Source organism: Nannospalax galili, unplaced genomic scaffold (genome assembly GCF_000622305.1).
Source record: "Nannospalax galili isolate Female #2095 unplaced genomic scaffold, S.galili_v1.0 scaffold286, whole genome shotgun sequence".
Taxonomy (NCBI): domain Eukaryota; kingdom Metazoa; phylum Chordata; class Mammalia; order Rodentia; family Spalacidae; genus Nannospalax; species Nannospalax galili.
This window is the reverse complement of record NW_008359442.1, coordinates 14,359,866-14,372,350: the sequence shown is the minus strand read 5'-3', so window position 1 is coordinate 14,372,350 and position 12,485 is coordinate 14,359,866. Positions and strand designations below refer to the sequence as shown.

Sequence of the window (12,485 nt, the reverse complement as noted above, 5' to 3'; positions counted from 1 at the left end):
ATGTGATCATCTGGCAATAAGGGGACAAGGTGGGTAAAAGACTGAACTCCATCTGGGCTGAGATGTAATCCTTGGTCACAGTTAAGGCAGTGGGGTACTGAAGGAGAAGAAGGCAAGGCAAGGGACAGTCTCAAACACGAAGCTACCAAAGGCTGCCTTTCAGGTGTAGGTCCTGGGGAGGCAGAGCTGCTTTCTAACATGTAAGTCTAAGTGAACTTCTAGGTCTTTCTAAGAGCCAGGGGTCTGATTCCACAAACCTAGACTGCTCTGAAGGTGCTTAGGGCTATTTCTTCATGTTAACATTCTAGGACCAAAATGAATGATTTATAGAATGAGTAATTATCTGAAATTTAGGATTACCTCCTGAGCTGAATCATAGTTGACTATACTAAAAACATTCACATCGCTTGAATAGTACAGTAAGAATGAATTTATTACCATAGCTTTTCATGGAGGAAGAATACACCTCTTCCTTTTCTCTTAATTCAGGAATCAATTCCAACAATGTCTTCAAAACTGGTGCCTAGGAAATGACGTACAGGTATCACTGCTACAGATGCAGAACAGTGACTAGACACTGGCATACACGTTACAATCATTACAAGTCTGTCCAATTCAGTTTGGTGTGCTGTCTTAAGATCCTTTTGTATGTTTCAGCATGTGATGCTGACTCAAGAAGTTATAGCCAGAAGCAATCTGCATTTCAAAGTTAAGGGCTCCCATTTATATTTTGGAGTGTTTTCTAAAATATATTTATCTCGGCATAACATTTAAAATAGCTAAACATTGCTTCTTTTATTAATCATTAATTTATTAAAAAGCTGGAAGATCTCAAGGGTAAAAGAGGTAACAGTTGTGGTTTTAGATGAAAAAAGTTGGGATGAAATGCAAAGAACTCAAACATGCTGAAGTTTGCCCTATGGCAGGTAGCAGGCATCCCCAGGATCTCACAGAAATCTCTCCTTGACTGCCTGGAGGCCATGGCAGCTACAGACAGGCTCTCAGTTTCTGCAGAGAATAAATACAGAAGCAACCCAGCTGAATGATCATCTTACCAAAAACTAAATCTGGCTTAATCAACTAGTGTATTGTCAGATACTGGCATTATAGCTAACATGAAAAAAATCCTAACTCAGCACATCAATTCACTCAAACTACATATAGACCTGCATCTTTTCTGAACCTCTGGTATTTTAAGCTCTCAAAGCAGATAGGATTAATGTGCATTTTCTGTTTCAGCTCCTGAACAAGGCAGGACTGGAATTCAACCTGGGACTTAACACACACTAGGCATACCTTTTACCACTGAGCTATACCCCTAGTCCAGATTCTTACATTTTAAAATCAGAGCTTTTAAAAAATTTGAGCAGAATTTATTTGAAAGGAAGGGACAACTTTTTCAAAAAGTTGTCTGTTATACATAAATATATAGTTTGCATCAGTTAAGAAGTATGTGGATAGGTAGGGGAAGTATGATGCTATTAAAAATAAATCTCCAGCGCACGCGCACACACACACACAGGTAATTTTTTTTTAAAAAAAGCTGATACACAGGACACACCTGCAGTCGCTATGGTGTTTTTAGGTAAGATTCTGAACCAACAAACTCTTGTTAAATGACAGAACAGGGCTGTTTCATAGAATTTTGTTAACTAACAAAGCACAGTACCTTTTTTGGTTTCTGAGAATTCCTAAGAAAGAATACCAAGAAAATTGAGGTTTGTTCGGCAATTGCACCACATCTCTAAAAATTAAAACATTATACAGTCAATGAAGGTTTTTGATAAACAAGTAAATCAAGGTGAGTATTTCCAATTAAGAAAGTTCACAATAAGACAGCAATGTATCATTACTACCACCTAATAGTCAACCAGTCCTTTTAAGGTGAGAAAAAGGGAGAGGAGTGTGAGCTGTGCCGGGCGTTGGTGGAGTATGGTCCTCTGCATTCCAAGTATGAAGTTTGTTTAAAAAGAAAGTAGAAAAATTAAACCAATGCTTCAACAACCACAGAACAAGGTTTAGGACTGCAAAGAAAGAGGGAAAAAAGCAACACTATTCCTCACCAATTATTCTGCCAAGCATTCACAAGTGAGCTAGGGATCATAAGGTTAATTATACATTTAATAAGGTGTCAGGGAGATAACTGCTCGTTTCTTTATAAAAATTAAAATGTACAAAGCAAGTTCTCTTTAAAGTATAATTACCTACACTTATGCATACAAAAGGACTGATTTCAATCTCTCTATTTTATAAAAGGCTTTCATTGCAACAGACAGCCAGTGCTTGAGAAAGAGACAAAAGTTAAACTCAAAAAAAAAGTTTATATGACAGACCAGATAAATCAAGTGTCTATCCAATCTCAGATGCTTTAGTCAAATCAAATATGGGAAGACAATATTTTAGTTTACACTCATTGTAGATGTCATTCTCGTAAGTTTCTAAAAGCACATTGCTCTTTCAAAGCTTTAAAACATTGTCAATAATAAAACGAATGGCATAAAAAGAACTTTTGGGGGCTCAGAACATTTACATTATAAACTCATGTTTTTGATGCCTGTGAATCAAGTGCTTTTCACTAAGGCAAGGAAGAATAATCTTCTACTGTTTGACAAGCATGTAAAGGACAGGTAAAGGGTTCAGCATCTGGGGCTGCAGTCAGATCAGCACTCAGCTGTCACCAAGAGCTCCTGGGTGAAGCTCCCGAGGCTAGAGGCAGCTCTGAGGACAGCAGGCCCTGCTGCCTCCTGGCCTAGGCTGCTGGCAGTTATGAAGGGTTGGGAAGATTATGGCTCAGCACAGCTGGGAAAGGAAGGACCATATGCTTTTCCTAGAACACACCAGCAAGTGTGTGGTTCAAGGTGCAGGAACACCATCACACATATGACTAGGCCATTGTGTCAATATCCCTAGGTGTTTAGATAAGTATATATGAGAATAAAGTCAAACAGAATGTTCAACAACAAAGGCAGTAAGAGAAAACAATGAAAAGATTCCTGAAATCCCTACCATGAACTGACTTTCTTATAAAAGAGAGAAGCACATGACCCAAACTAAATGGTAAAAACTTTAGAAGAAGAAGTAATTTACATTTTTAATGTAACTGTTAACCCAGAGAAAAAAATGGTCAGACAGACCTTTTTAAAGTTTCTTGGATTCTGCTGTCAAACTAGATGAACTTGGATCAAAACCAGAGCTCAAGCAAATAGGAAGCCTCACCTTCCCTATCTCCTGCTGAAGCTATCTCACAGCTGGTAGGAATGGAAGTGAACATAATACTATTTACTATCAAAAATTGGTCCCAGGCCTCAATTTGACACAGGGAGTCTACACAAAACACAGCCGCTGGCGGGATCACAGTGACTGTTTGACTGCCACCTGCTGGGAAGGGGCTCCCCAGCGGTGCCTGTTTGTGTACACTGCCAGTGGCAGCTCGATCACCCACCGCTCTGTCGCACTTGGCGCAGCTTTATATTTAGTGCTGTTAAAATGGCATGAATGCAGTTGTCTCCTTCCCTGAAGATTGCTAATTTAACTGAGAGTGTGGGCCACAGAGGCCTGCATTTGTCATTTAATGTGTCTGTGACACATAAGTGAATAGAAAGCAAATTCAACTCTTAATAAACCTTGAATAAGGCACTGAGAATGTTTGAGTATTCAAGTGAGAAGCTGTATGTGAAAAGCAAACATTTCCTACTTCTTGTTTGCAAACTGTGTTGCCATGGTGATGCACAGTATTTAGAGCATTAGAGAAATTAGAAAATCAAAGGAATTGTTGCTTTGCATCACCTATCTGCACAGAAACATTTGCCTTTAAATTATCTCTGCAAAACTCATTTTCCTGCCTTGCCCCACTGTAATTACAAGGGCATTTCCAGTTCTATTTGGCATCCTTAAAACCAGCAACCTAGAGTTTACAATCTAGTTCTTTGTCATGAACCCTTGATTCACATCGAATTCCAATGTTCTAACAGCACTATACTTCAATTCTGGTATACTCCTCGACACTCACGTCTAATAACTTCTCAGTTTAAGTCTCTTAAGCCACAAGCCCCACTGAATCATTACCTGTAGGAGAGCTTTGGCATCATCCACCCTGCCTGAATCCACAAGCTGCAGGAAAAGATCAGTGACAGGTTTGTAAAGTGCAAAATGATTGGCCAATCTCTCCGACATGATGCTTACTGCAAAAATGACAGGTAAAGAAAATCTCTCATTAAAACAGTGGTATGATCTACTCAACAAAGAAATCAGGTCTAATTTCACCAAAGGAAAAAATGTGCTTCTGTGTTAACAGAAACAACCAACTTACATTTTTCGATTGCTGGTTCCATCTGCTCCTCTATTACTTTTCTGAATAAATATGACAAGCCAAAGTACTGAGGTTCTATGGTTCGATTCTCTGAAGTGAGCATGTGTTCAATATTTTCTATGGCAACATCTATGTTATTGCTATACAAGAAAACAAAATTATAAAGAAATATTTGCTTTCATTGTACTGCAGTCAGTTTTAGTCACTGAACTCATAATATCCACTTGTGTTGATACTCATGCAAATACCAAATTAATAACAACTTAAGAGCATGCGATGTAACTTAACCAAGTTACATTTGGGCAGCAAAAGCAATCACTGAGTGGTTCTTTCTACATCTGCTTCACAGCAGTTGAAACAGGTGCTTATTTTAAAACAGTGTTCCAGAGACAAAAATCAAATTATATACAACAATTAAGGTAACTTTACCTTGAATATTTAATCTGATTTTGCAGTTCATTGGATATAAAATGAAAACGTCTTTAAATTCTATTTTGGAAATAAATATCTTTATACTCCACCACGTGGACATTAGTGTATGAGGTAAAAGGTACGTAACATTTGGAGACTCTTTTTTAAATGATAATATAGTAAAAAGGTGTATTTTCATGACTAGTCATATAAATTTCTTTTTGTCAGGTACCACATGTTTGGAAAATTCTAGAATCCTCAGAAAAAGGTACCTTCACACTTAAAAAAAATAAAAAAAATTCAATTTATGCCGGGCATGGTAGTGCATGCCTTTAATCCCAGCACTTGGGAGGCAGAGGCAGGCAGATCTCTGTGAGTTCAGGGCCAACCTTGTCTACACAGTGAGTTCCAGGTCAGCTGGGGCTACAGGTAGACCCTGTCTCAAAAAGACCAAAAAAAAGCAATTCTTTGGCCTTACTGAACAATGTAGGAAAAAAAAAAAAGTGCTTATGTCTATCTTTTTGAGCAAGATGATTTTTAACGGATGTTTTGAAGTTATGATGTGGTACTATAAATCCAAATCGATTTTATGTTGAAATTATTACAGTAAAAATAAGAACTCTCTCTCTTGCCGGGTGTAGTGGCGCACGCCTTTAATCCCAGCACTTGGGAGGCAGAGGCAGGTGGATCTCTGTGAGTTCGTGGCCAGCCTGGTCTACATAGTGAGTTCTAGGACAGCTGGGGCTACAGGGAGATCCTGTATCAAAAAAAAAAAAAAAAAAAAAAGAACTCTTCAATTTTGGGGAAGTTCTATTTTGGGGAAATAGTTTCTAAGGTTAAAACCAAAACATTTTCTGCTCAAAGAAATAGGATGAACAAATCTGGCAAAACAGTATTTTAATATCATATTCCACTAAATGTGTATAAAATTAATTATTAAAGAACATCTCCCTTAAAAGCATCAAAAATGCCAATTCCAGATTACCCCTGTGATTGCCCACTTCCCGCCTTGGGATCGTTCCACTAAGTAGTCCAGGTTCACAGCAAACTTGTGATCCTCCTGCCTCAGCCTCCTGAATGCTGGAATTAGGCCTAATCTTATAAATTTTTAACTTGAGTACTTTACTAGTGAAATTAAGGAAAAGTCAAGTCTGTAAAATGGTGACGAATCAAGTCTGAGTAAGTTATCTTCTTGTGGGTACATGTACTGATGGGATGGATGGATGAGGGATATGGAATGTTTTTTTTGTTTTCTGTCTTAATGCTTGGGATAGAATTCAGAGCCTTGTTGTGCTAAGCACCTTCTCCATGACTGAACTACACAGCCCAACCCTGGAAATGCATATATCTTTTTAAAAATTAATTAATTTTTTGAGACAGAGTCTCCCTGTAGCCCCAGCTGGCTTGGAACTCAGTATGTAGACCAGGCTGGCCTTGAACTCACAGAGATCTGCCTCTGACTCCCCTGTGCTGGGATTAAAGGTGTGTGCCAACCACCTTTATTGGAAATGCATATTTTGACCAAGATTGCTGGATCCTGTTTCATAATATGCTAGTGGAGTGTTGAGACTCTCAAGTATTGCTGATAAGCACATCAAATCATATTCACTTTTGTAAAAGAAGTGTTTTGATATCAAGAGACATGTGTCTGTGTGTGTGTACATTTTATACATATATACATAAGTATACATGTATACACACTATACTTGGTATAACATATATATATGAGGAGTTAGCAACTGTGGAGTATATTTTATGAATATAAAATAATTTATAGATAATTTAAAGATAAAATACATTTTAACAAAGAATTAGCTGTAACAGTGAATTATCTGCATAATAATTAGGAATGACAATTTCCTCTGCAGTTGACATGTTTTTTAACAGTGCAAATAAATAAGCTAGGTGTAGTGGCACATGCCTTTAACTGCAGCACTCTGGAGGTAGAGGCAGGAGGAACTCTATGAGGCCAGCTTGGTCTACACATCGCTAGTGAGACCATGTCTCAGAAAACAAAAACGAAACCAAAAATAAATAAATAAAGATGGCTATTTTGAGACAATCCTCAGTCAAGAAAGCTTGAAAATACTCACTTTTTCATTTGTGCCAAAGCAATGTTGTTGATGAAAACCATACTTGAGAGTCCAATGGAGAGTCCATTTACCATCTTCTGAATGGCCTCTATGCTTTCCAGGTCACCCTTCAAGGCAAAGGCCTGAATAAGGCGGGTCACAGCTATCTTAGAAGGGATGTGCTCCAGATCCAAGGCTGCTTTTAGAGTTTCTAGAGCCACTATTCACAAGAGCAGAGGACAGAGTTTTCTTAAATAACTCATATTGAATTTAAGGTGTCTTGAAAACAAGCTTTTAAATATAAGCATCAAATGGCTCAGTACAAAATGTTATGAGTAATTTATTCCCCTGAAAATATTAATACTTCATGACAATTTTTTTTTTAAATGACTTATCTATTTGTAAAGAGTAAGAGACTAGCAAAATTTCTTTGTACCAGAAAGAAGGCAAACACTACTGGCAATGTGAATTCCATTCAGGAATACTATTTCATGACTAAGTCAAGGGAGTTGATGAGTTCTGAGAACTGTAGATAGGAAGAACTTTTTTTAACTAAAGAATTCTACTCTTCAATTCATAATACCCTGAGATTTTACTAACTCAAAGACCACAAGATTACGAAAAAACTGTTAATATCTAGATCCTTTCTCCAAGATAGTCCAAACAAGATTGGTCACCCAAGACCAGCCAAAGTGGAGCATTCAACTTTTATACTGACAGATTTATTTTACATAATTAGAATCCTTGCAGATAATTTCTTGCATTCAGTTTTCAAAGAAAACAAAGCTCATTCAATTCTTAGGACTGTAGTCAAGGGTGTTTTGTTTGCTTAAAGGCTCACAATTACAAGTACTTGATTATAGATAAATATGGAATGCCTTTCTAATTTACAGACTCATGTGCAAGTATGGTAAAATCCTTACACTAAATAAAGTGGGGGTGGGAAAGGGTACAACAATAATACTTAGCATAACAATTGCCTCTACCACCACCGAGGCAAACTGCACAGCAATTAAAGCAATGTAACCTAGACAAAACTAAGACTCTTAAAGCAGCGCTCAGAATAAGAACAGCTTATCTTTCAGAGAAGAATGGGAGAGGGTAATAATTAAACAGTCTATTAAAAACAACACAGTAAAGACATGATCAACTTAGTTTCCTTTACTGAACAAACTACGATAATTCCAAATCTACATTATGATCTAGATCATTGATTCTCAAGTATGGAAAAGGGAAAATTGTAGAAGAAGCAATGAAATTTTACAACTATGTATGTACACATAGGAAAACAAAAATGCTTTTATATATACAAAGTGTAATCCACAGAAAATTAATCTGATATCATCTTGCTAGTTGGTGGTCATATTCCACCCCAATATTCTTTTTTTTTAGTATTTTATTATTTTTATTTTATGTATATGAGTGTATTGCCTGCATGTACGTGAGTACACCCCTGTCGTGCAATGCTGCGGAGGTCAGAAGAGGGTTTCAGATTCCCCTGGAACTGGAGTTAAGGACAGTTTGTAGCCGCCATGTGGGTGCTTGGAATCGAACCCAGGTCCTCTGCAAGAGCAGTCAGTGCTCTTAACCGCTGAGCCAGCTCTCCAGCCCCCACCCCAATATTCTTTGTATCTTAAGTATATTATTCATTAGGGAAGATATTCCCATTAGAGGACCAAAATAACAGACTGAGGATGGTATCTGGAATTTATTAAGCATTTACTTACTACACTTGCTCAACTTTAAAACATAGTAGGCAAGGAGTAGAGGCTGCGCTCACAACAACCCTTCTGAAGTTAGTACTAATTTTACATATGAGCCACTGAGGCAGGCAGTTTACATATTCTTTTCCAAAGGTCAAAGTTTGAGTGCTGACACCAACGTAAGTCAATCACATCAAGCACTTCCTTGTGGTTCTCATGAGGCACCTAGAAAGGCTAGGCGTCAGTAAACAGCTCAGATTCAACCCAAAACTGAACACTTGAAATTAGATTTGTTCTTTGTGTCTACAGAAATATTAGCTATTTATAATGAGTTTACATTTTTTACAATGAACAGGTTTAATTTCTTTCCTTTTTTGGAGACAGCATCTCTCTGTAGCCCCTGCTGGCTTGAACTAGGTATGCAGTATTTAGACCATATAGAGATCTGCCTGCTTTTGCTGGAATTAAAGGTGTATGACACCATGTCCAGTTTATTTCTGCTTCTTTGAGACAAGGTCTCACTCTGGAGCTCAGACTCTCTTGGTAGTCCAGGCTGGCCTCAAACTTGCAGCAATCCTCCAGCCTCAGCCTCCCAAGTGCTAGGGACTACATGTGTGTACCACCATACTCAGTTTAATTTTTCTGTCTTAAAATCACTTATAATTTCTACATGAAAAATAAACCCGACAACATCTTTCCTACTGAAAAATCAAAGCTTTTATAGCTTTAGAACTAAGACTTTCTACAAGCCTCAATGATAACTCAAGGCTGTCCAAAAAAGACTGTTAGTGTGGAATTTGAAAAGGAAGAAATCACCACTTATATAACCAGCCATAATCAATTAGGGAGACAGCTAAAGACCAGCATGCTTAGATATTGTGAGCAACACCAAGACTGCACAGTTAAATTACAAGCAAGGAATAACACCATTATTAGGGAAGAAACCAAGTATCACAGTTAACAGTTGAAGAGCTTAATTTCTAAACTAGTGGGTTTGTTTTGTTGTATTAGCAAAACTAGTGTTGTTGTACTGACTAAAAATTCAAATGTAAAACTGATTGTGAAAAGCTACTTACCTAACATTAAGAGTCATCACTGTCCCCTGAGAGATCATTCTTAAGATCTTCGGCTCCAAATCTGCCCCACTGTACACCCATGAACAGTTTCTAAGAAACCACCAGCTCCACATCCAATCCTTCCCACAGTCACCTCCATATCTTCCTAGAGTAGTTACCCTCTTAACATTCATTTAAAAACTCTAAACTTCAAACAAACACTGTACTTTATTGCTATTGGTATTATGAATGATTAAAAAAGTATTAGATTAAGTTTTAAAAATCAATATTATAATCATTTGGTGCACAATCCCACACATTTAACACCCAATTTAACTCATTTGCTATCTCATACACAACCAACACAATATGCAAGAAACAACTGCTGGGAATTGTTTCAGATGCTCCAAAGTATGTTAATTTCTAAAGCAAAATGACTTGTGCTGTGAATTTTAACACACTTGAAAGCCTGTACTTTCTCTCATGCTGGAACACAAATTTTGCATGTCTGAAGAGCTGTGATTCATCTTAAGAAAACCCATCTTGTGTTAAATGGAATGGAAACTGGACTAAGTGGTCAAATGACAAGTACATTCATATTCAAGCTGTATTATAAATGCATGTACAGTAATTTACGTCTCTCAGCTACCACAAAAGGCTCTTGATAAGCAGGTAATTTGCTAAATGGACTCCTTTATCCAAGTATTCGAAGGGCGTTACAAGAAAAATCTGCAGAGGCATTAATGTGACGTAAAGGTCAAGCATTGTGACATACCTTTCAAATAATCCCGCCTAACTTGCGTTATGATGAGGAGGCTGTTGGCAGCATCGTTCAGTGTGAAGCCCTTGATGTGGGTCTCAGCGCTAAAAGAAGCAGACATTTAGAAAGGAATTACTGACATGCTTCTGATACGATAATAAATGGTTGAGCACCAAGGTGAAATTATAAAAACTACTGTTCGTATGTTAAAAATATTGCTGCAAAATATCGACCTGGAGACAGCTTTTGTGTTATCCTGTCAATGGTTATAGAAGGATAATTTTTTTTTGCATTCTGACAGATGACAAAGTTGGAAATGAGCAACAAAAGAAACAAAGTACAAGATTTTTTTTAAACAATCGGTTCAGATTCTTGAATGCTGACATATTAGATGACTAAAATAACTGCATTGCCCTGCATTGTTCAGCTGCACCCTAAGCTCGATACTTTTTCCTTTTTTTTTTTACATTCACCACAATTATAAAATGTAAAACTATTCTTCCAGCAACAAAAATGAACATTTATTTTCAGCACCGAATACTTTAAATATAAACTAAAGGATATTACTAACCAACAACCATATCATTTGGTTAATTTAAAAATTTCTGTCATCTATATACATACATGTTTTTAAAGCTTTTTAAAAACACAGCACAGAACCAAAACGGCTGTTACATTAAAATTTTAAATTTCACATCATCATAGCTTAAATTTAAAATGCCCTCCCCCAACTTTTTAAAACTTGAGCAAAAAATAGCTTTACTTAAGGCACTAAATCCTGCAGGATTAGACAAAACAAAAAGCCTAAAATCTAACCGGAAACGGTTGGTTTGCTACACTGTTTATACACCTCTTACAATGAAATTTTAGCGTCTTTAATGCCCCAGTGTTAAACTTCTGATTAGGAAATCTTCACAGGTCACAAGGAGCAGAAGCAATCACTGCCATTTGCCTTATTGAACTCATCAGTGACCTTGCTGTCAACCCCACATGGCCTGCCAACCCAAGCAGAGCACAAGAGAAGCGGGGCTGCTGATGAACTAGTCTTCACTATCCCAAGAATGTGGCCAAAGACACCATGATGTACCCATCTTCTCAGTCGCTTTCAGCTTGAGCTTCACCCTGCAGTCCCTGCGTGCAGGGTTTTCCTATTTCCTTGACCAATCCCCTTAATCCTGCCAAAGTACCCATTGCTCAGTTTGACTTTCTCCCTTTGTTCCATCTGTCAAAGCTCTTAAGTCAACAACTCATGCATGAGTCTATAAATTGCTTAAAGGATTTCTTTTCCAACCTGCAGCATGATTAAATAAAACTTAGACTACTACAATCTCACTTCTCATGCCAATATTATACCATATCCATTTAAGACATGCACCTAAAATTCCAAAACCATGAGGTAACACATCCTGCCTTTAAACTGACCCTTTGAAAACCTGCAAACACCTAACACTCCTTTCAATAATCTCTCCCTCAAGCGGCTACCTATATTCATTTGGAATATGACAGTGGAGATAAATATCAGAAAGAAGAAATTTTCTTACATTATACTTGTCGAAATGATCAATGACAATGAAAAGCTCTGGCGAAGAGAAAAAGCACAAAGAGTAAAATCTTTGCTTTGGGATTTACTTTGGCTCCTGATTTTCTTTTCAGCTGTCAAACCAAACTTTTTGTGATGAAAGGAATACCTTTATCTGTGCTGCCACAGGAAATAATATGATCTAACTATATTTCATTTTAAACAATTTCAACAGTCATATAAGACTGGTGGCTACTGGACTGGGGTGCATGAAATTGCAGACTTGTTTTATTCTGAACTGCCAAAATAAAAAAAATTACAGAGGGAAAGGGAATCAATCTTTCAACTTATCATTTACTTAAAAAATTAATCTTTCTTGGGCTGGAGAGATGCCTCAGTGGTTAAGAACACTGGTTGTTCTTGCAGAAGACCCGGGTTCGAATCCCAGCACCCACATGGCAGCTAACAACTGTCTGTAACTCCAGTTCCAGCGGATCCGACAGCCTCTTCTGTCCTCCGCGGGCACTGCACAACACGGGTGCACTTACATACATGCAGGCAATACACGCATATGCATAAAATAAAAAATTCACTAAGTAAATTTTTACTCTGAAACATAAAGAAACCTTAAAAAACAAACAAACAAACAAACAAAC

General features: G+C 37.4%; 1 protein-coding gene across 1 annotated transcript in view; it reads right to left on the bottom strand.

Annotated features, from left to right (window-relative positions):
- Window positions 1-12,485, bottom strand: part of Lrpprc (leucine rich pentatricopeptide repeat containing) — a 96,838-nt gene that overhangs the window by 1,821 nt on the left and 82,532 nt on the right. Inside the window, exons 31-36 of the mRNA XM_008823084.3 lie at window positions 10,326-10,414; window positions 6,814-7,012; window positions 4,310-4,449; window positions 4,066-4,181; window positions 1,670-1,744; window positions 439-523 (exon numbers count right to left, since the gene is read on the bottom strand). Of these exons, the coding sequence (XP_008821306.1) occupies window positions 439-523; window positions 1,670-1,744; window positions 4,066-4,181; window positions 4,310-4,449; window positions 6,814-7,012; window positions 10,326-10,414 (704 nt within the window). The remainder of the gene's footprint in view (window positions 1-438; window positions 524-1,669; window positions 1,745-4,065; window positions 4,182-4,309; window positions 4,450-6,813; window positions 7,013-10,325; window positions 10,415-12,485) is intronic.